Source organism: Bactrocera tryoni, unplaced genomic scaffold (genome assembly GCF_016617805.1).
Source record: "Bactrocera tryoni isolate S06 unplaced genomic scaffold, CSIRO_BtryS06_freeze2 scaffold_190, whole genome shotgun sequence".
NCBI classification, from domain to species: domain Eukaryota; kingdom Metazoa; phylum Arthropoda; class Insecta; order Diptera; family Tephritidae; genus Bactrocera; species Bactrocera tryoni.
This window is the reverse complement of record NW_024395912.1, coordinates 65,726-89,017: the sequence shown is the minus strand read 5'-3', so window position 1 is coordinate 89,017 and position 23,292 is coordinate 65,726. Positions and strand designations below refer to the sequence as shown.

Here is a 23,292-nt window from a genome sequence, read left to right as displayed (position 1 = left end):
CTTATAATATTACATTTTATTTTATAATTCAGTTCCTTTCAATGGAATTAAAATTAAAATTAAAAATAAAATCATGGTATAAAAATTACATGAATTATTATCAAAAAACTAAATAACAAACTTCAGTTAATTTCGGTAAAAAATAAAAATAACAAGCATAAAATTTACTTCAAGATTTATGTACATACATACATAAGATTCAACTCCAAAGATACAAGTATATATTACAAGTATAGCTTCTAAATATATATTAAGATTGAGGTATTGTACAAAATTACTTCTCAGTATCATTGTATATTTTTGTTTTTTAAGTTTCTGAGGTCTTATTGCCATATTAGTTCGTCTTAAATATTGAATTCAGGAATATTATATTATCTACGGTTTTGGGTGCAAGTCGATTTCTTTTATCAGTTATTAAATTGCCTGCCAAGGAAAATACACGTTCAGACGCCGCACTACTTGCAGGTATTGTTAATATTTTAAGTGCAAGTTTTGATATGCGTGGAAAGTTAGCTTTATGTTGCTTCCATCATTGAATTGCGTCAAAGTCATTATCAAATTGTATTCTTTCTGTAAAATATCGATCTATCTCATCTTCGATACGTTCCTGCGCGCCCATTTTGAAATATTTGGAAAAAAGAAGTTCAGGTCATTTGCAGGTGAAGACGTATTTGATGTTGAAGTAATTGGTGAAGATGGAATTTGTGGGGTATCATTTTGTTCGGACGTGTAAAACTCAATATTGCCTGATATCTCCTCAATGCAGAAATGCTTCACAGCTTCAATATCGACATCTCTCATAGCTTTTGCTGGAGGATATAAAAATAGTGCCACTTTGTGGTAAATGCTTAAATTAGCAAGCCATATACTGTCGATATATGTTAATATGTTACGTTTAAAGCTGACTATTGCTGGAACGTCTGTTTGAACTGCTTCACATATCGTCTTTAATCTAAAAATTAAAGGAAGTACAAAACATATTGACACAAAATTACACCCCTGTAATTTTTTAGAAATTGTCTCGAAGTATTGGCACAATTCTACTAAAGAGTTGACGATATTTATATTAATATCTAACAAACGACTTTGTTGATTATTTTCCGTTAAAATACCATCGATAGTCGGCCAATTGTCTGAAATGGACTTAAGCATTACTAGGTAAGAGTTCCATCGTGTGGGACAGTGACTTTTTAAAGATGTTTGCAATGCATGTTGGAGATTCGATTTTTTGAAATACTTTACGAGGCTTTTGCAAGAACTAATTAAAGCTTTTAAATCATTTGTAGTCTCAAATGAAGCTTTTACTACGTTAGAGAACAAATGATTGGAACAATTGAATCTCGTGTAGTTTTGTAATGCACTTTTGATATTACTTCCTCTATCAGTCACAAATATAACTGATTCGAGGTTACAAATATCAAACTGTGAAAATATACTCAGTAATTTGTTCTGAATATTTATACCTGTTGATTTTTCGAAATCCATAAACTTTATACCCAAAACTATGTTTTTTAAATTGGAACCGTCGAAAAAATGAAGTGTTGCGCATAAAAAATTTCTGTTCACATAATTGTCAGTCCATAGATCCGTGGTTACAGAAGCATTTCCTTCATCAAAAATTTTTTTTAAACACGATTTAATTTCGTTTTTCTTCTCCTCAGCCATTCTATAGGTCCTCCGCGAGATAGTAGTTGCATTTGGAATAAGATCATGTATATTAACATTTTCACCGTATTTCGATCCAATTTTAATAAAAAATTCTGCTAACTTTTTAAATCCAGATCCCTCAACGGCAATAAAAGGACGGCAATAAAAGGGCGGCAATCTTCTATTATCCATTGTGAACAGACATTGATAGCGCATTCCTTATCTTCTTGGCTTACATTTCTTATAACCACTTCCTGTCCAGAAGTGTTAGCGAAGCATTTGTGACGCATCAAATTACTTGTTTGCTTGCCATTAAACTTCAACAAATGCTTGCATTTTCGGCAGTAAACAAACCCTTCCAATATACTTCCATCGCTTTTTTTTATTTCAGCAAACACGCTCCAAACTGCACTTTTACCTCTTTTCTGCGTTAATTGATAAGTACCATTATCAATGTTCTCAATTATTCTATTTTGATTAGTCATGATTTAAAAAAAAATATAACAACAACAAAATATTTACAAATCCTCGTATAACTTATTTCAATTTTAAAACTAAGTAATGTAATTTATTGTTTTTACTAATTCCCAAGATGATATTTACCAAATAATTTATTTACTAAGATTTACCTTTCCGATTTTCTTACTCTTAAATCTGTGTACTGTTCGAAGCTTCAAACCAAACTGTACTCGCCTTTGAAAATCTTTTCCTCTTTATCGCTTTTCAAATAGGTAGGAGAGTACTCGGACCGTCGTAAGCACACCAGAGATCGGCATGCGCTGCTGTTTCTCTGACTTTAAGCCTACTTACATTAAAAGAAGTGGATGACTGAACGCCAGCGCAAAGCATGCAGTGCAAGCGCACACCACCACCGCATGTGACGATCAATTTAAGCTCGCATATACATATTGACTTCGGCAAAGAAGTGTTTCAAATGTTACGCACGAAACAAGCAGACACTTTGTTTGACTTGTTGCCGAAGACATAAGACTTATTGCCGAAGTTCAATTGCGTTCCTCTGTTAGCGCCAAAAGCATGTTGTTGGTAGTCAAATAAAGTGTCATGCCTTCGGCAATAAGCTAAACGTAGTGTCTTATGCCTTCGGCAACAAGTCAAACAAAGTGTCTGCTTGTTTCGTGGGTAACACTTGAAACACTTCTTTGCCGAAGTCAATATGTTATGCGCACTCTTCGCTTTGCGCTGGTGTTCTTTCATCCACTTCTTTCTCTTTAGCATCACACGTAGCAGTCAATGCAGTGTTCAGTCGCAGAAGCAAGAAGTATTGACTAAGTGTACAATAATTGCGGCCACCGCATGCAGATCTCTGAAGCACACATCTTGCCTGACACACAACCCGCCGACATTTCTTGAATATATGTATTTTACTATGTTTTAATGTGATTTATTGTGCTATTTTAAAAGAAAACTAAATAAAAGGATAGGAAACAAAGAAGTTTCAGTTTTGTAGTTTTTACGAAGTCAATAGAATCACGGGTTTCGTTCCTTTTAAAACCCCTCCGCGTAGGTATAAACTTCAGGGACTCATCTACCTAAGCTCTCCACTTTCTAAAATGTAAGATTAAGCTTTGCATTTGGGTTTAAGAAATAATTGAATAAAAGGATAAGAAACAAAGAAGCTTCAGTTTTGTAGTTTTTACGACGTCAATAGACTCACTCGTTCCTTTTAAAACCCCTCCGCGTAGGTATAAACTTCAGGGACTCATCTACCTAAGCTCTCCAATTTCTAGAATGTAAGATAAAGCTTAAGAAAATAATTCAATAAAAGGATAATAAACAAAGAAGTTTCAGTTTTGTAGTCACTACAATCGCCCGTTTCGTTCCTTTTAAAACCCCTCCGCGTAGGTATAAAATATATTTTGAATAGGCATGGAATTTGTGAATGTATTCATGAATAAACAATGAGCCACTTATTAGTGAATGTATTCATGAGCTTTTCAACTCATCTAATGGTAAGCAACGAATAGCTCAAACAATTGTATACAGAGAAGCAAGCTAAGCCAAGTGTGAGCGATAAGTGATTGTGAGACATATTCACACTCATATTATAGCAAGCCATGTGATTGTGAGAAGAACTATTTTTAGTGAGAGCAAGTGTGAGTGAATATTGGGGGTGATTCATGAATATGAGAGTGTATTCATAAGCCAAGTATTCACTGCAGATCACTGGTGTGTGTTAAAACTGGATTCAATCGAGTGAATACTTCCATGAACCTCCAAATACCTAATTAGAAATTTTTCGAAATTCCGATTGACTCCAATATGTGAGTTATGTCAATGAAAATGAGAAAGCGTGTTTTACTCATAACAGTGTATCTTTCTGGATGCTGGATAAAATTGGTGATGGTACCTTAATGAACCTATGTGGCATATTAATAGTAGGTAGTATAGACAAAAATGGATAAAATCGGTTCGATCCTACCCCCAACTACCGTACTACTGTGATGAAATTGCAATTTTTAATTAATACTTCGCGTGTTTTTCGAATCGGTACATTTTTTTCTGTAAGTTGGTAATACTGTTAGTGATATCTATGCTAAATTTTACGCGTCGTTTTGTGAGGCTCAAAAAGTGAATTCTTCGAGTTTTACTACGTCTGAATTTATTGAACAATGAAGTGCACTAATGCACCATCTCATACTGCATTGGTTATTCGTGATCATTTCACAACATTTTCAGCTAATATCGTGCCGCAATCACCGCATTGGTCTGATTTACCTCGTGTAACTTCTTGCTATTCAGTAAATTCGCATGACCACTCCGAGAACACCGTTTTGACTCAATTGAGGATATACTTGTAACAGCTCAATCGAAGAAAGCTATGATGACCATCACGACGGAGAATTTTTTCAAGTGTTATGATGACTGGAAAATTCGTTGGCATAAGTGTATTGCAGCAGAAGGGGATTACTTTGAAGGACATGAAATGGAAAAAATTCACATTTCAATTCGATCGCAGTAGTATAGTAAATATGTATAATGATTTTGGTTTTTCTAACAAATCTTTTGTCGAATATGTCGGTCAGTGTATGTGTTACATACTTGTATATGTATATAAATACACTACAAATTATATATATAATATTTTCATATATACAGTTGAACTTCTATAACTCAAACTCTGGCATTGGCAATATAAGTGAAACTTCATGCAAATTTCTTCCATTACTCGAAGCTTTTTTGTGGATTAAGGTGATTTGAGTTAGAGAAGGATTCCGATCCTCTGCGAGAGTATAAAATGTTCGGTTACCCTCAAATTTAGTGCTTATCTGTTTGTTTTAGGTTGATTTTAATATAAACACCCTTAACGCGAAGTAAAACATGGTACTAACATTAACTTAATTTAAAATGATCAGTTATACCGTATTTAGCCCTTCCTTACTTGTTGCAATAAAATTTATTCCTTCTAAGGTGTTACTTTATTGAGTCATTTCACTTTTCTACAAATGAAACCCCTATAAAGGGAGTGATTGTGGTTATAATCCGATATCACCCATTTTGTCACTGTAACAGACAGTGCTATAAGGATAAGCGATATTTCACCACCGGTGATTTTATCACTGTGATTGAAAAACTTCTCATAGTCAATGCTATTGCTATCCCACAATATCAGTGATTGGTGATTTTTATACTCTCGCAACAAAGTTGCTAAGGAGAGTATTATAGTTTTGTTCACATAACGGTTGTTTGTAAGTCCTAAAACTAAAAGAGTCAGATATAGGGTTATATATATCAAAGTGATCAGGATGACGAGTAGAGTTGAAATCCGGATGTCTGTCTGTCCGTCTGTCCGTCCGTCCGTCCGTGCAAGCTGTAACTTGAGTAAAAATTGAGATATCATGATGAAACTTGGTATACGTATTCCTGGGTTCCATAAGAAGGTTAGGTTCGAAGATGGGCGAAATCGGCCTACTGCCACGCCCACAAAATGGCGGAAACCGAAAACCTATAAAGTGTCATAACTAAGCCATAAATAAAGATATTAAAGTGAAATTTGACACAAAGGATCGCATTAGGGAGGGGCATATTTAGACATAATGTTTTTGGAAAAATGGGCGTGGCCCCGCCCCCTACTAAGCTTTTTGTACATATCTCGGAAACTAACACAGCTATGTCAACCAAACTCTATGGAGTCGTTTCCTTCAGGCATTTCCATATACAGTTCAAAAATGGAAGAAATCGGATAATAACCACTCCCACCTCCTATACAAAGGTTATGTTGAAAATCACTAAAAGTGCGTTAACCGACTAACAAAAAACGTCAGAAACACTAAATTTTACGGAAGAAATGGCAAAAGGAAGCTGCACCCAGGCTTTTTTTAAAAATTGAAAATGGGCGTGGCGCCGCCCACTTATGGACCAAGAACCATATCTCAGGAGCTACTAGACCGATTTCAATGAAATTCGGTATATAATATTTCTTAACACCCTGATGACATGTACGAAATATGGGTGAAATCGGTTCACAACCACGCCTTCTTCCAATATAACGCTATTTTGAATTCCATCTGATGCCTTCTCCGTATAATACGAGTATATACATTAGGAACCAATGATGATAGCGGAATAAAACTTTACAAAAATACGGTATTTGAAAAATATGTAAATGACGTATTATGAAATCTCGATTATCACTTTACCATGCGAGAGTATAAAATGTTCGGTGACACCCGAACTTAGCCCTTCCTTACTTGTTAAAAATTGAAAATGGGCGTGGCGCCGCCCACTTATGGACCAAAAACCATATCTCAGGAACTACTCAACCGATTTCAATGAAATTCGGTACATAATATGTTCCTAACACCCCGATGACATGTAAGAAATATGGGTGAAATCGGTTCACAACCACGCCTTCTTCCAATATAACGCTATTTTGAATTCCATCTGATGCCTTCTCTGTATAATATATACATTAGGAATTGAAAATACAATTCAATGCTCGAAGTACACAAATTGATCTAATCTAATTAATTTTACAGCAAAATAAAAAAATATGTAAATTATTATCACTTTATCATGCGAGAGTATAAAATGTTCGGTGACACCCGAACTTAGCCCTTCCTTACTTGTTCTACATACCACTATTTCACTGTGAATGAAATTTGCAGTTGGTACTAGCTGAAGAAGAAAAATTGCGTGTGGTGTTCTTGGTGTTAGGGGTAGAAATTTTGATTTTGAATACATTTTTATTCACTGTGAATATATGTGGTGATTTTTTGGGGTTAGAGGTAGAAACTGTGATTTTGAATACTTTTTTTTATATATGTACATATATGTGCATTGCTTTTTATTTAACTCCGTTGAACGATTGCTTAAAACAAATATTTTGAATTCGAATTTTTTTTTAATTTATTAAATATTGTAAAAATGTCTTTTAAAATAAAAAAAAACGAAATGAAATCTGGCAATTTTTCGAAGCAATAAGTGAAACGCATGCAAAATGGATTTGGAAAAATGATATATCATATGAAACGTAGCAATTAAACTGACGGAAAATCCAGATACACAGCATGAGGTTACGGAAAGAAATTTACAGTTTGGTAAAACATAACATTTTTACTTCACATTTCAGTTAAGAGATTTTAATATGATTTCAGAACCTTCTGCTCCAATCCAAAAGAACTGTCGGGATATGTAATACGAAGATTCCTGCAAAGGAAAAAAGGAAATTGATGATGCGTTGCCAATGCTCTTCATTAAGGACTTACAACCTTTCAGCATTGTCGAGGACAGAGAATTTGTCCAATTCTTTAAAGCGGTAAATCCTGCATATGATCTTCCCTGTCGGGCATTATATGAAGCATGTCTCGAAAAAAGAAACTTAAAGTGGCTAATGGTGTTAAATTCTGTATTACAACCGATTGTTGGACGCAATACAGCGAGTTACATAGCAATTACACTACGTTTTGTAAATGACAATTTTGAGTTTAATAATATATTCTTGGATTCCTGACCAATTAGTAAGGCACAAACTGCCAAAAACCTAGCCGAGCAAATACAAAAAGTCTCAACCGAGTGGGGGTATTTGATAAAATAATATTTGCAGTGTCTGATAACGCAAACAATATAATGAGTGCCTTGCAAAATGAGCTCAAACTACACCACTTCGGCTGTTTTGCGCATACGTTAAATTTAATTGTTACATAACGTTAATTCTGGTTTACAAAAAGTAAAACAAATTGTCGCACATTTCAGAATAGGCACTTTTTCAAATGAAAAATTTATGAGTTTTCAACGCGATGCTGGTACCGAACTTTTGAAGCTAATTCAAAGTGTTGATAATCGCTGGAATTTTACATTTTATTTGGTTAAACGTTTTATTAAAGTGGAAGATGCCGTTAAAACTACTGTCGCGCTCATAGGTAAGGAATTACCCCGAACTAATGCTGACGAATGGTTGCTTCTAAAGGATTTACTTACTGTGTTAAAACCTTTTGTGTACACCACAAAAAAATAAGCGACCAAAAATATTGCAATGAATCAATGATTATTTCTATTGTAAATGGCCTCAAAAGCGTGTTTACTACAAAAGCCAATACTTATGTAGATCCAGTAAAAGCAGTGGCTTTTGAGTCATTAAATGGTATAAATGAAAGATTAGGGAATACCGAAAAGAGCAACACTCTAGGCAAGGCATCATTCTTCAATCCACGTTTAAAAAATTTCGCCTAGCCGACATATTTAAAAATCGTATCATTGCAGATGTAAGTAGAGTAATTCAAGAAGCCCGAGCAAATGAACCCCAAGAACCACAAGTAGAAACCTCAGTTTTCAAAACGGAGCTACATATATACACTCCAATTTTGCGTCAAACAAGCCGCGAGGTACTTGTAATTCGAGGGCCATTTTCGATGTTCAGCGTTATTTGGAAGAGGGTGTAATTGCTCGAAATGAGGACCCCTTCAAATGGTGGCAGCACAACAAATATCCATATCTGTCTTTCTTAGCTCTGGTAAAATTAGGATGTTTAGCGCCTTCGGTTCCCTGCGAACTCCTCTTTTCTCAAACTAGGCTTATTTAAAGTGAAAGGAAAATGAGGTTGGACAATGAAAAGAAAAGAACATTGACTTTTTAAATGCGAATCAGTATAATTGAATTTTGTTCATTATACAAATTATTCTATTCTAATTTATGTAAAATTAAAGGTATTGCATTAAAAATAATTCCTTTTATTTCAGATTATATATTTTTGTTTTGGCTTTATTGTACGTCAGAACTACATAACATATCTATGTTATTAAGAAAAGTAGCGATCACAATAGCTATAAAAAAATTACTGTGATTTAAAAATCGCAATCGCTCTTTTCACTGAAACTAAATACTCGATACTTCGTTCGTCACTACTATAAGGTAACTGTGGTGCACCACCGTAGTAGTTTTTGTGACGTGACCAGTAAACTTATCGGCGGGCAGAATAATCTTATTATTTGGCCCGTGTTTAGAAAAAATATTGGTCCACGGATGCCCATCTCTACCCTGGTAAAATAACAGTTTTATATCTTAATTTATGTTTTCTATTCTAGTAACCAATTGAAGTCTGAGCTTTCTCAAATATTCCACACATACTCCAAGTAAAAAGTAGAACTTCATTTCAACACTTGGTTTCAGAATCAGTATTAGGATCTTCTTCTTTATTGGCGTAGACAATCAGTATTAGGATAGCAAACCGATTTTTTGAAATTGAATCCACGGATGCCCATCTCTACCCTGGTAAAATTACAGTTTTACATCTTAATTTATGTTTTCTATTCTAGTAACCAATTTAATTTTGAGCTTTCTCAAATATTCTACACATGCTCCAAGTAAAAAGTAGAATTGAATAGTTAAACTTAATTTAAATTGTTTTGATATTTATAAAGAGAAAAAGACTATAAAGAAGATTAGTATCTACACAAATAGCGTAAAACAAAGATTTGTAATATCACCAATTTAAATAAGATTAACACATAATAGATTAACGCTGCATTTCAAAAGAGCGCCTTATGAGAAGGCTAAGATATCACTGGTTCGCGGCCTTGTGGCTAAGACACTAAAGCCTTAACCACGTTTTGGGCCTCGATAATGCATTTGAGTTGTATAAGGCGGTAAGCCTGAGAATAATATTATCTTTACCGACTTTTTATAATCCTACCCATGTGGTAAAAGTGTACACGGAATCATTATCAAAAAAAACAGGGACAAATATAACTATTATTATATTTTAGAGAAAGAAGTACTTACATCACAGTAGCTTATAGAGTCAATTATTGGCCATAAAGCTTTGTCATCACGAAATCTGTATGGAGTAGACTGCAGTATAGAATTAGTTGAGTAGCGCTTCTGACATGTTTGCATATTTTTTGTCTTTCGAATCTTTATAAAAGCATTATTCACATCTTTTAATGTATACTGCACATTGCACTCTCCGGATGTATCGACTTCTGTTGTATTGAAATCGACATCAAACCGCAGCATTGTATTTTGAAAAATGGAGAGTATGCCTTTTTTCAAGTTTAAAGCCCAAACGGATTCTTGGAAGTTTGGGCATATTTCCGAAATAAGCCCATCGTTAAAAGAGAAACGTAACAAATGTTGTTTTAAATCTTTTGCCAGCTCAATACTTTTTGGATGCATATTAATAAAATTATCATTGGGTTCAGTATAACCTCTTGAATCTGTAAATTCCCCGTAATAATCATCTTCATTGAAGTTTTCGTTTCCGCTATTTGCATTATTACTGAATTCGTCATCCTTTGATTTACACTCATGATCCCAAAGTTTAACATCCGTGATTTGTAAAAATCCATCACAAGGCTTTGGAAAATATATGATAACGCTTGCTTTTAGGAAAAGGCTGGACGCATTATTGCCAGTACCGGAAAATTCTGTATTTAAGTCTACGTTATATTCGTATTTATATAAATTGTCATGAAAATTAAATTTTCTGAATGGCGTTTCACACTGTGGTTTTCCACAAATACTTGGATCACGAAAGGGATCTGTAATTTTTTAAAATTTATTCAAAATGTGTTAAACAATTATATAACATTATACATACTTTGATTAGCACTACTTCGTTGTGTATATAACAAAATCAAAATAGCCGTTAAAAGGTTTCGCATTATTTTACTTGCTATAATTCTCGAACAATTAAAACTTGCCATAATCTTCTACAATATCATAAGTCCTTATATAACTTATTTGCACCACGTCAAATATGCGCACAACCTGCAATAAAAGAAAAAATAATTAATATTTATATTATATTTATATATACAGTCAATCCCGGTTAAGTGCCACAACAAAATATATTGACTTGATGGTACTTAAAGAGAGAATGACCCTAACAGAATCCCGCTTAAGTACCATGTAGTACTTACGTTCTGTTTGTTAAAAATTTTATTTTTTAAATTTTGGTTGACTCTCGTACACACTGAGTAAAACGCAAAAGTATAAGAGGGATTGGTACTCAAGCGTAGTGGTAGGATTGACTGTATATCGATTTCAATGATAATATATTGAGCAGTTTTCTAATACGGTTCACTTAACTACGGCACCACGTAAAGTTAAGGTATGATCATGTTAGTCTTATATTAGGAGTTTTGAAATTTAAGGGTGATCCATTTCGAGTTTTCTCAAATTTTTAAGGAATAGACTTAGAAACTTAAAATTTAATGGGGAAGTGTTTATTATCATATGAAAGAACATTCTTTGGCATTTATTTTTTGAAGATTATCTCTTTCAAATGTTGGCCATGGCTACGTATCAGATGGTACATCCGTTGAATCCAATTTTCGATGACTAGTTTGTGGGACTGTCCGCATAGACCTTAGACTCTACATATTCCAAAGTGTTCTCTCAATAAATTCATTGATTCATGCGATGTGTGAGAAGTGACGCCGTCTCGTTAAAAGAAATCTCGCCGAGATCACGTGCTTCAATTTCAATCATTAAATAGTCGCATATCACAGCCCGATAACGGTCGCGATTACGCTTTCACCCGCATCATTTTTGAAGAAATGTGAGCCAATGATTCCTTCGGCCCACAAACCACATCAAACCTAGATGAAATAGGTCTTATCGCTCACCAAAATTTGGCTCGAAAACGACGGAGCTTTTTTGAACTTTTCAAGAGCTCATAGAGTAAAACGATGTCGCTTGGGAAGATCGAGCGGCTTCAGTTCTCGACGTGCTGGAATCAAAAATAAAGCATAAAAATATCTCTTATCTATCAACACATTTTAGAAAACACCGGGATTTTCGTAAAAGCGATGTGGAGTTTAGCTCGGTGCTGACGAGACATGATTTTATGAATATGACTTCGGAATTGTCTATAAATCTAGAGAATAGCGTCCCAAAAATAGGCCGGAGTCTAAGAAAATAAAATTTGCTGAATTCATTGCCCTCGGACTTCTTAGCCGTACAGCAGTATGGAAGTAAACAATATTACTTACATACTTGTATTTCGATTTAATTTTTATATATATTAAGTTTGTCACGAAGTTTGTAACACCCAGAAGGAAGCGTCGGAGACCCTATAAAGTATATATATGTGATCAGTATGTCGAGCTGTCCGTCTGTCTGTATATGTATGAACGAGTCCCTCAGTTTTTAAGATATCGTTTTGAAATGCAAACATCATTTTCTCTTCAAGAAGCTGCTCATTTGTCGGAACTGCCGATATCGGACCACTATAACATATAGCTACCATACAAACTGAACGATCGGAATCAAATTCTTGTATGGAAAACTTTTGCATTTGACAATGTATCTTCACAAAAGTTGGCACAGGTTATTTTCTAGGGCAACAATGTAATCTCCGAAGAAATTGTTCAGATCAGATTACTATGGTATATAGCTGCCATACAAACTGAATGATCGGAAAAAAGTTCTTTTATGGAAAACTTTTGCATTTGACAAGATATATTCACGAAATTTGGTATGAGTTATTGCTCATAGAAATAATGTAATATCTTCCGTTCTAGAAGTTTTGCACTTGTTCACATGTAAGTTTAAACTATTTTATGTTATGAGATTAATTTTAGGAATTGTGTATATTTTAAGAGTTGCAAATTATTCTTTAACCAATATCTCTTTTTTCTCTTATTTCTTTCGTCATATGTACGTTAATGAGATGGGAAAAGTAATGTTTTGACCGAATTGGTATTGTTATATTTTCACTCATGATCGTTTTAAATATGAAAGATATCTACATATTTAGGGAGTTCACAAGTCGTACTATTTGTCGTATTTGGTCTATTGCGCTATTGTAATACAACAGTTGTAAAAGTTTTGTTTTTGTTTCGCAAGTAAAATTTTAATATCAGAATACAACTCTGAAAGGTATGTTTGCCTTGCTATTTGTGGATGCTATTCGATCAGCTGTTTCTATTTACATTCTGATTTTGTTAATTTGTCTGCAGGCTATTAGTTAAAATAATTAAAAACAAAAATGGAATCACCCCGAGATAATGACGTAAGTATTCTTGAATTAGAAGAAATATATGTAAACATGTATTACTAAATGACGTTTTTTAATTTCAGGTCAAAGCCAAGCGTATCCGTTGCAACCCACCCCGTAGATGGGCGGCAGCAGAAAAGAAGTCTCTAATTGAGTTTCTGTTGGAAAATCGGCAACTTGAGGTTTGTTTTTATTTCTTGAAATATTAAATTTAATAATTTGGAAACATCTATTTAACAGAAGCCGTCCGCTCAAGCTTACTATAAGCAGTTCTGCATGGCAAAAAATCTAACCATGGAGTGGAAGCTTGTGCGTTCTAAAGTGCGGAACATGAGAGTGAGCTACAACAAAGCGAAGACATGGGAAGGCTCGACGGGAGCAGGTAGCATGAGTGGCGAAACTATTAAAAGTGGGTATTTTAGATGTTTCAGTTGCCAATTTATTTGAATAACCTATATTTTATTTAAGGTACTCTACTAAAAATGTGCATTTTTTTTTACGAGCTCGAAGACATTTTTGGGAGCAGAGTTAGTGAATGTGCCGCAATCGAAGATACGATGACCGCTGAGTATTTGGATTTTGAAGGTGCTGTAGAAACTCAGATAGCAGTACCGATTGAAGAACCGGAGAGCTCCCAAGGCCCAGATTGTGTGTTACATTTAAATGGTAACGAAAGTTCTGCCGAAATTAGTTGTACGCCAAGTACGAGCCGTAAGGGCATATACAGCAGAACGGGGGTTTCGGAAATAATGAAACTCCAAGCCGAAGTCATTAGTTTCAAGAAAGAAAAACTAGAAGCAGAATTGGCAGCAAGAGACAGGGAGTTAGTTATAAGGGAAAGAGAATTGGTGTTAAAAGAAAAGAATTTTGATTTGAAAGAAAGGAATTTTAAAAGCGAAGAAAAGCTGAAAGTTCCTGAGCTCGAAATGAAAGAGCGATTAGCTATGGAAGAGCTTAAGCTTAAATATAAACAATTATTTTAACGTAACTTAAATGATTTAAGGTAATATAGTGGCGAGCACAAATGAGTATATGTATAGTGATTTTTCTTACAATATTCGCAATGCTTTTCATGATAAATTTTTTCATAAATTTTTTAAACGAATTAGTTCAAAAAGCATATAAATCAAAATTTCAAACATTTTACAACATTTATAAAAATCCAACAAACTCCCATATGAACTTTTAAGAAATTTTGAGAGTAAGTTACAAATCCATCAGCAAAAAATGATCTAAAATCAACGGAAATTTTAAGGCACTTGAAACTTGGCATAATAATCTAAAATAAAATTTGTCAAATCCGTCAGCAAAAAATGATCTAAAATCAACGGAAATTTTAAGGCACTTGAAACTTGGCATAATAATCTAAAATAAAATTTGTAACTTACTCGAAAATTTCTTAAAAGTTCATATGGGAGTTTGTTGGATTTTTATAAATGTTGTAAAATGTTTGAAATTTTGATTTATATGCTTTTTGAACTAATTCGTTTGAAAAATTTATGAAAAAATTTGTCATGAAAAGCATTGCGAATATTGTAAGAAAAATCACTATACATATACTCATTTGTGCTCGCCACTGTAATAGAGTTTAATTTAATTTAATATATTGAATTTGATTTTGTTTAAATTAAAAAATGAATTTCGTTAACTTATATTTTTATTTATACATTCAATTAATTAATGTTACGCCTGAAGTGCCAGAAAATAGTTTTAAGAAACAACCGAAAGCTCTGTAATAACGCTGCGATAGTCCGGAGTTTAAATATGTAAACATTTTAATTACATAAGGTGTTCGACATATCTAAAACAACAAAATTTAATGTAATAATTTTTTATAAAAGTATAGCTCATTCTATAATATAAACCATACAAATAAAAGTTTCAAGCTTTTTACGAAATTCACAAATATTTAATTGTGTAATTTATATTATAGAATGAGCTATACTTTAATAAAAAAAATATTGAAAATAAATTAGTAAACGTAAGTTCCAAACAGTATTACATTGAATTTTGGTGTTTTAGATATGACGAACACTTAGATATATACGATTTTATAAAATATATAAATGCTGTAATTTATAAAATAAATATTTGTTTACTTTTCTATAAAAGCTAAAAAACAAAAGAAAACAAACAATCCGACAAAAGTACGTATGTGTATATCTATATATATTTATATATATATATATATCTAACCAAACAATTTAAATGAAATAAAATTTGTCTGATTTAGTGAAATTAATCGTTTATTTTTTGTAACATTTGAAAGCATAGCGTCATACCGAATTCTGTACAGGTAAAGTAGAGGGTAATACTAGTAGGTAAAGTTAATTTTTTTATTTCAATGAATATTTATATAAGTAAAAACGTTAAACAATAGGATGGTTTTGAATAAAGTTCAGTAGACTATGTCTAAGGTTTGTTGATGGTAATAAATTCACACTGGGTTCCACGCTGCTTTCATGATATTCGTTGTTGAAATTTATAAAAATGTTGTGCAAAATACAACAGACCATTATCCACTCATTACACTCTCTCTTGTTTTGGATAGTGTGCAATCTGAACTTGAGTTCTTTTAGATTTGAAAATTTTTCTTTCAAGGCCCCAAAACAATTTTCAATACGTACGCGGTATTTGGAAAAGTGTTTATTGAAATTTTCTCTTTCTTCTCTGCTATATTCTGTACTATTTTGCCGAAACGGGGTTACTAAAAATGGCTTTAATGGATATGCACTATCTCCAGCTATCCATTGCGAGGTTGAAAAAAATCTATTGGGATGTTTTGAGAGGAAACATCCCGAGAACATTTTCGCATCATGAACACTTCCCGGCGAACCAAGTGTAAGTTGTCTTATGCGTAGCTGATGATCACAAATAACTTGAATTTTTGCAGAATATTGGCGCTTACGGGAAAAAATATTTCGTGATTCCTCACAGGTGCTTCGGCCAACTTAATTTCAGACCCATCAATGTATCCAACACACCCAGGCATTTCCTTTTCTGTTGCTGCAATAAGCTTTAATCGCTCCCTTTCATCGGGCCAGTATAAAAACCTTTGTTTCAAGTTAATAATAGCATTAAAAACTCGCCTGGTTACGATCTGAATGGTACCGCCATCTCCTATACCAAACAAGGATGCCACTTTACGAACCGAAAGTCCTTCACCTGATGATCCTAATCGAAAAAGGACGATCTTAAGTTGTGCTGCGTTATAATCATTTCGAAACACATCATCATCTTTTATTAAGTTTAGAAGGTAAGCAAATTCTGTTTGGTTTAAGCGCATCATTTGGCAAAATCTGTTTTCGTCAAAATGCTTTAATACATTCCGCTCCCAATGGTTCGACTTAGGAACTCCTAAGTGAGCACTTCAGCGATTGTTCAATAATATAAGCATATTCACTCTAAATTGTTCATCCACTTCTTCCTGCTCATCGTCATCACCTAAAAGAATTACATTTGCAAAAAATTTTTGGAGGAAATAATGGACAACTTACTTAATTCCAACATGAGTATGTCTTGTAAGTATTTTTCGCAAATTGCAGCTATTAATTTGCTCTTTTCACTTCTTCTAGGCATTTTAATTTTTATAAATTTTTTTTGTTTTGTTTGAATCAGCTGATTAATTGCAGAAATAGCGCATGCAATAGTGCATTAAATAGTACAGGGCGCTCACAAGATTCGTTTTACAACTATCATAATTTAATAGGCAATAGACCAAATACCACAAATAGTACGACTTGTGAACTCCCTATTTATAATTTTAATCGTATTTAAATTCATATCCCAGGAAAATTAGTATATTCAGAAAAGAGGGACAAATGTTTACGTAAAACACTCTCGCAATCTTATTAAGATATTTTGATTTTTTTAATGATAACTTCAGGTTAGATGGGGTAGAGGTTTGGTGCCAAAAGTTAAGATAGTCCTCATATTCAGTTAATCTCTAAACCATAAATTTTGATTGAGATAGGCGATACCTCAGCAAAGTATTGTTATATTCAGTTTCGGTGTTGAAATTATGCGATATCTGTCCTTCCGCTTTGCGGCCACATTTAGTTCCGAAAAGAAAAATAAGACAGAAAGAAGTACTATCACGAGTTTAATTCTTATAAATTACTGTAGTAACAGAAAACTTAGATCACGAGTTTAATTCTTATAAATTACTGTAGTAACAGAAAACTTAGATCTACTTACTTATTTTTCGAAAATTTTGTTTGGTGGTTTGTTACGTTATATTTGAGCTTAAAAATCTAAGTTGTTGAAATTCTTCTTCTTATTAAGGTTATGTAACACATTACTCTAAAATTTATACCATATACGGGGTCATATTCGGGTCTACGGAAAATTTAAAACTTTTGTTAATGCAATCATGTGAACTGTTCATGTGTTTATGGTCAAACACAATTATTTAGCATAAATTCATTATTAAATAAGCCTTCATTTGTTTGTGTCCCTTAAATTCTTTTGTTACTTTTATAATTAATTTAAACAATAGTAACTTATAAAATAACAATATTTAATGAACTTGTTAGTTGTTACCCGACTTGTACGGAATGAGACTTATAGAAAATAAATTAGTTTGTTCTTTAATGGATGAAGTGTTGTATTTCGTCAAGTTCTAGTGTTAAATAATATGTATAATTTGATTTGGAAGGAAAAACTAAAATCTTTAGAGCAGTCCTTGTCTTACTGGTAGTAGCCTTATGTCGAAGGATAATGTAGCAGTTGCTTAAGAGTTATAAGGAACCTTAAGACTCCTTTACATCAGCAATTATTACCATATACATATGAGTAAGCAGCAAATGTACCGGGCAAATTCAATATACAAGAAAATTGGAGCTATGTATAATGCATAAGCTAATAATTATTAACATATAATTAAATATTAAACAAAATTAAATCAGACAAAGCATATATGTATATATATTTAAAAGTAGTGTGTCAGTTGTTTTCAGAACTCTTATATATTAAAACTATGTTATTATAAAATATCAAAATAACAAAACGAGTTTAGAAGCTTGTGAGATATGTATATAAAATTTATTAGAGAGCCGGACAACACCTAAATTTCAGAATTTTTTAGTCGACACTATGAACCTATTCTGACCGTATCAAATTCTATTCCTCTTTTATAGTGAAACACCAACATTTCACCATGAAGTAATTTAACGATCTATTTAAAATTTTGTCATAGAAAGTGCATGTGATTTAGTCCTATTTCTCTTATTTTTAATTTTTAGTATAGAGGAGTCTTAATAATGATACTCAACATATTTTGATTTAGTCGATCAGTTACTGAGTTATAAGATTTTAACTAAATGTTGACGGTACAACCTCCTTTATCCAATCTGTACAAACTTCGGTGTAAAATTTAATGCTTCTTTTGCAAGTTAGAACACTTTTTATAGCTTCCAATAGTTTTCTAAACAAGGTAAAATTGAACTGGTCTCGTCCGATCAATTTGATATTTATAATTTTATATTAGACTTAGGTGTTAAAAATATCCGGACAAATGTTGGGAGGATATGAAAATAATAACAAAGATAGAAAAGCTTAGAAACAATTATGATAACTTTATACGACTATACCACAGCTTGCTGTCAAACACACATGTTACACAACTTGGATAAAAAACAAAAATTTATTTTTTAATGGTCCCAAGTCAATGAAAATATCAAATTAAATTTTGGACATGTACATAGATAATAAGCACTCTTGTTTATAAATTAAGAATTTTGAAATTCACATACTTGGACAGCCCTATTTGCAACCCCCACATGTACTATATAAACATATACATACATATAATGAAAAGATGAAAGTTTATGAATCAAATATTTGTTCCACAAGTTTGACGTCTGTACTTGTATGTCTTTTGCCATATTATGAACATGCTTTCATTACTAAAAAATATGCCTATTCGAAGCTTATATTATTTGTTTGAATTTGGCAGATAATAATTGCGTTCATTTGTTACTATTTAATTTTTATTTTTCATTAACTTATCTGGAACAGAAATATGAATATTGGAAAATGTTATAACACAATGACGAAGTGTACTATCTGACAAAAAAAACTTTAATATAAATTTTTATTATCCCCGTAAAAAAATCTCATGAGCCACTACAAGCCTAAAAATGCTTAATCCTTTATTGACTTCATCGAACTTAATTTTTTTCGATTTTGCCTCTGTTTTGGAGCTCTGATCGCTAGATTGTTGGGCATTTCCAATACCTATTAATAAACGCACGACGAGAGCCACCAGTGATGATGCATTTGATGAATGTAGGCTCAAGATAAGTTGTCAAGTATTTCTTTTGCTACCTTCTCTCGACGTCGTTTTAGCAAAAGATTAAAGTATTTTTTTATAAGTGTGGCATTGAAGTGCTTCATACGTACCCCACCATAAGAGATGTTGAGATGATGCATTTCAAGCACTGTTTCTTTAATTTTTCGATGTTGTCGTCATTAATAGAAGTGGATGTGGCGACTCGTATGAAATAGCTTTGCGATTATTTTACGAGATGGTTGTATATTTTGTGCCACTCAAATAGTTCTTCAGTTCATATCAAAAGTCGCCAGACAAACTTTTCGCGTTTTAATAAAATAGCTATCAAACATACATTAATTTACATATGGAAATCAAACTTCACACGAACGTTATTCCAATCAACCGGGATATGAGAGTATAATTCTTTTTCACCGATTAAGCATCTTTGCATCTCTATGATTTCATTATAAATAACAACGGTACAAATGATTCACAAATAAATTGGTAAACCCCATTTTTAATTTCCAAATAGATAATCGTACTATTAAAACTTAATGTGTAAACTTATAACTTTTATCATCACTTCATCAAATTTTATTGACTCATCTACTATATCTCAACAAAGTAGCGAACAACGTGTCCTACAACTGACATGAAATAGCGCTTTGTAATGGGATATTTAGGAGTTTTAGTTAAAGCATTTAGTATAATATTATCATTATATATTTTCGCATTTATAAATTTGATTAGAGCGAAATTGCTATATTTTTGATAAACAATATTTTAGTTTAATGCACTCACAATGAACTATCATATAAAAATAAAAGTTTCAGCATTTGTGTAATTATTACGATAATTGAAATAGTTATCTTCTTCATTTATGTACCTGCATTTAAGGATGTTAATACAATATTTAATTATTCAAAACATGTTCACCAAAACTAAATCACTAGTTAAAATATTTTACTGAAACTGCACGAACTATTTGATATAAAAACCAATTCACGACTGAACAAACATGCACATAATCTAGAGAGAACTGTGACCATATTGATGCTTGAATGTTTAGAAAAGTTAAAGAGATAATACAATATAATAGAGATAAAAATAGACTCATCCACAAAAAATAAAACTCTCGCATAAAATGAGAATTTACTAACTTTTTAATATAAGTCAAAAAGAATGTGGGAAAGTACACTAACACAATGTCAAGGTCAGTTTAGCAAATGTATATCCGTAGTCATAATCGGTTTAAGTTTTATCCGTTAATTTATTGTTTATTAATTTTTCGTATTTAGTAGAAACACAATTTGTATAACTCATCTCGCTATTGATATTTGACATATTAGTGAGAAATTGATGTAATTACTGGATCTACATTCTACCATTCAGAGTTGCAATTTTTTTAACTCAAATTTAGCCTTTTCAAAAAATTTGATTTTTATACACTTGTAATATGTTGCTACAGAATATAATACCTTTGTTTACCTAACGGATATATGTATCACCTTAACTTAATCGTGATAGATATAGGGTTACAAGTGATCAGGACGATGACCGTGCGTCTGACCAAGAAAGCTGTAACTTGAGTAAGAATTAAGATATCTTGTTGGATCTTGGTAATGGCAAAAAATTAAGGCAGAGTTTGTGGATGGGCGTAATCGGACCACTTCCCCGCCGGCCGGCACTCTATTTGGACTAATGTACGTATCTTCTAAGCCACTTAAACTGTAGTTTATATAAATTCGCTTAATACAAATCCCTTTTGTCATTGTAAAAATGGATGAAATCAGAAGATATTCCCATCCACTGCCCATATAAAGGTACTGTTAAAAACTACTAAAAGTGCGATAAATCAATGACTAACAAGTAAGGAAGGGCTAAGTTCGGGTATCACCGAACATTTTATACTCTCGCATGATAAAGAGATAATCGAGATTTCATTATCCGTCATTTACATATTTTTCAAATACCGTATTTGTGTAAAGTTGTATTCCGCTATCATCATTGGTTCATAATGTATATACGAAATATCAACCATATTTCGTACATGTCATCAGGGTGTTAAGAAAATATTATATACCGAATTTCATTGAAATCGGTAAAGTAGTTCCTGAGATATGGTTTTGTGGTTCATAAGTGGGTGACGCCACACCCACTTTCAATTTTTAAAAAAAGCCTAGGCGCAGCTTCCTTCTGCCATTTCTTTTGTAAAATTTAGTGTTTCTGACGTTTTTTGTTAGTCGGTTAACGCGCTTTTAGTGATTTTCAACATAACCTTTGTGTGGGAGGTGGGCGTGGTTATTAACCGATTTCTTCCATTTTTGAACTGTATATGGAAACGACTCTATAAAGTTTGGTTGACATAGCTGTAGTAGTTTCCGAGATATGTACAAAAAACTTAGTAGGGGGCGGGGCCACGCCCACTTTTCCAAAAAAAATACTTCCAAATATGCCCCTCCCTAATGTGATCCTTTGTGCCAAATTTCACTTTAATATCTTTATTTATTGCTTAGTTATGACACTTTATAGGTTTTCGGTTTTCGCCATTTTGTGGGCGTGGCAGTGGGCCGATTTTGCCCATCTTCTTATGGAGCCAAGAAATACGTGTACCAAGTTTCATCATGATATCTCAATTTTTACTCAAGTTACAGCTTACACGGACGGACGGACAGACAGACATCCGGATTTCAACTCTCCTCGTCACCCTGATGACTTTGGTATATATAGACCTATATCTGACTCTTTTAGTTTTAGGACTTACAAACAACCGTTATGTGAACAAAACTATATTACTCTCCTTAGCAACTTTGTTGCGAGAGTATAAAAATGACAGAGACATAAAATTATACACTTGAGATGGCAAAAATTGGTCCAGGCATGGGATACACAATTGTATCTCTGTGTGTGGAATCTTAATAGTATGTGGTACTGGCAAAAACAGATAAATCGGGACGATACTACTCCTATTCCCTTAAGAGAAAAAGAAATGTGGTGTCGTGGGACACCAGGTAGGAACGAAGTTCCTTCGGATAATGTAGAATCGATACAATTTGCAAAAAAAATTGTGCTTAATTTTATATAGGTTTTCCTGATTTTTCTCTCAAATTTCGCTAATTAGTTTTTATTTAAGTACAGATAAGTATTAAGAAAATTTAGTATCTTAAGAAATAATGAATTACGCAAAATAAAAATATAATTCAAATTATATCTAACTAAAACACTAAAATAACAAAAAATATATCTCTTTATTTTTGTTTGACACCATAAAATTACATAGGAACAAGCAAGGAAGGGCTAAGTTCGGGTGTCACCGAACATTTTATACTCTCGCATGGTAAAGTGATAATCGAGATTTCATAATACGTCATTTACATATTTTTCAAATACCGTATTTTTGTAAAGTTTTATTCCGCTATCATCATTGGTTCCTAATGTTTATACTCGTATTATACAGAGAAGGCATCAGATGGAATTCAAAATAGCGTTATATTGGAAGAAGGCGTGGTTGTGAACCGATTTCACCCATAATTCGTACATGTCATCAGGGTGTTAAGAAAATATTATATACCGAATTTCATTGAAATCGGTCTAGTAGCTCCTGAGATATGGTTCTTGGTCCATAAGTGGGCGGCGCCACGCCCATTTTTCAATTTTTAAAAAAAGCCTGGGTGCAGCTTCCTTCTGACACTTCTTCCGTAAAATTTAGTGTTCCTGACGTTTTTGTTAGTCGGTTAACGCACTTTTAGTGATTTTGAACATAACCTTTGTATGGGAGGTGGGCGTGGTTATTATCCGATTTCTTCCATTTTGAACTGTATATGGAAATGCTTGAAGAAAACGACTGTGTAGAGTTTAGTTAACATAGCTATAGTAGTTTCCGAGATATGTACAAAAAACTTAGTAGGGGCCG

The 23,292-nt window shown here is 33.0% G+C and overlaps 2 protein-coding genes across 3 annotated transcripts in view; one reads left to right on the top strand and one right to left on the bottom strand.

Annotated features, from left to right (window-relative positions):
* The window catches only part of LOC120780145, a 301,454-nt gene extending 281,131 nt beyond the window's left edge, over window positions 1-20,323 (bottom strand). The window contains exons 1-3 of the mRNA XM_040112431.1: window positions 20,266-20,323; window positions 10,703-10,872; window positions 9,886-10,643 (exon numbers count right to left, since the gene is read on the bottom strand). Coding sequence (XP_039968365.1) covers window positions 9,886-10,643; window positions 10,703-10,808 — 864 coding nt within the window. The 5' untranslated portion in view covers window positions 10,809-10,872; window positions 20,266-20,323. The remainder of the gene's footprint in view (window positions 1-9,885; window positions 10,644-10,702; window positions 10,873-20,265) is intronic.
* On the top strand, window positions 13,016-14,218 carry LOC120780146. 2 transcript variants are annotated; one of them, XM_040112433.1, is made up of 4 exons: window positions 13,016-13,120; window positions 13,189-13,287; window positions 13,349-13,514; window positions 13,574-14,218. In XM_040112433.1, the coding sequence occupies exons 1-4, from the start codon at window positions 13,097-13,099 to the stop codon at window positions 14,086-14,088; spliced, it is 804 nt and encodes a 267-aa protein (XP_039968367.1). In that variant the 5' UTR covers window positions 13,016-13,096; the 3' UTR covers window positions 14,089-14,218. The 2 variants fall into 2 exon arrangements, with proteins under 2 accessions (XP_039968367.1, XP_039968366.1); XM_040112432.1 differs by having other exon boundaries at window positions 13,346-13,514.
* Window positions 20,324-23,292: the final 2,969 nt, after the last annotated feature.

Bases quoted from the DNA above. Each gene is read 5' to 3' on its own strand.
- LOC120780146 (XM_040112432.1), top strand. From the start codon at position 13,097: ATGGAATCACCCCGAGATAATGAC. The intron at 13,121-13,188 runs GTAAGTATTCTT...TTTTAATTTCAG, and splicing joins AATCACCCCGAGATAATGAC to GTCAAAGCCAAGCGTATCCG. The intron at 13,288-13,345 runs GTTTGTTTTTAT...TCTATTTAACAG, and splicing joins TGGAAAATCGGCAACTTGAG to AAGCCGTCCGCTCAAGCTTA.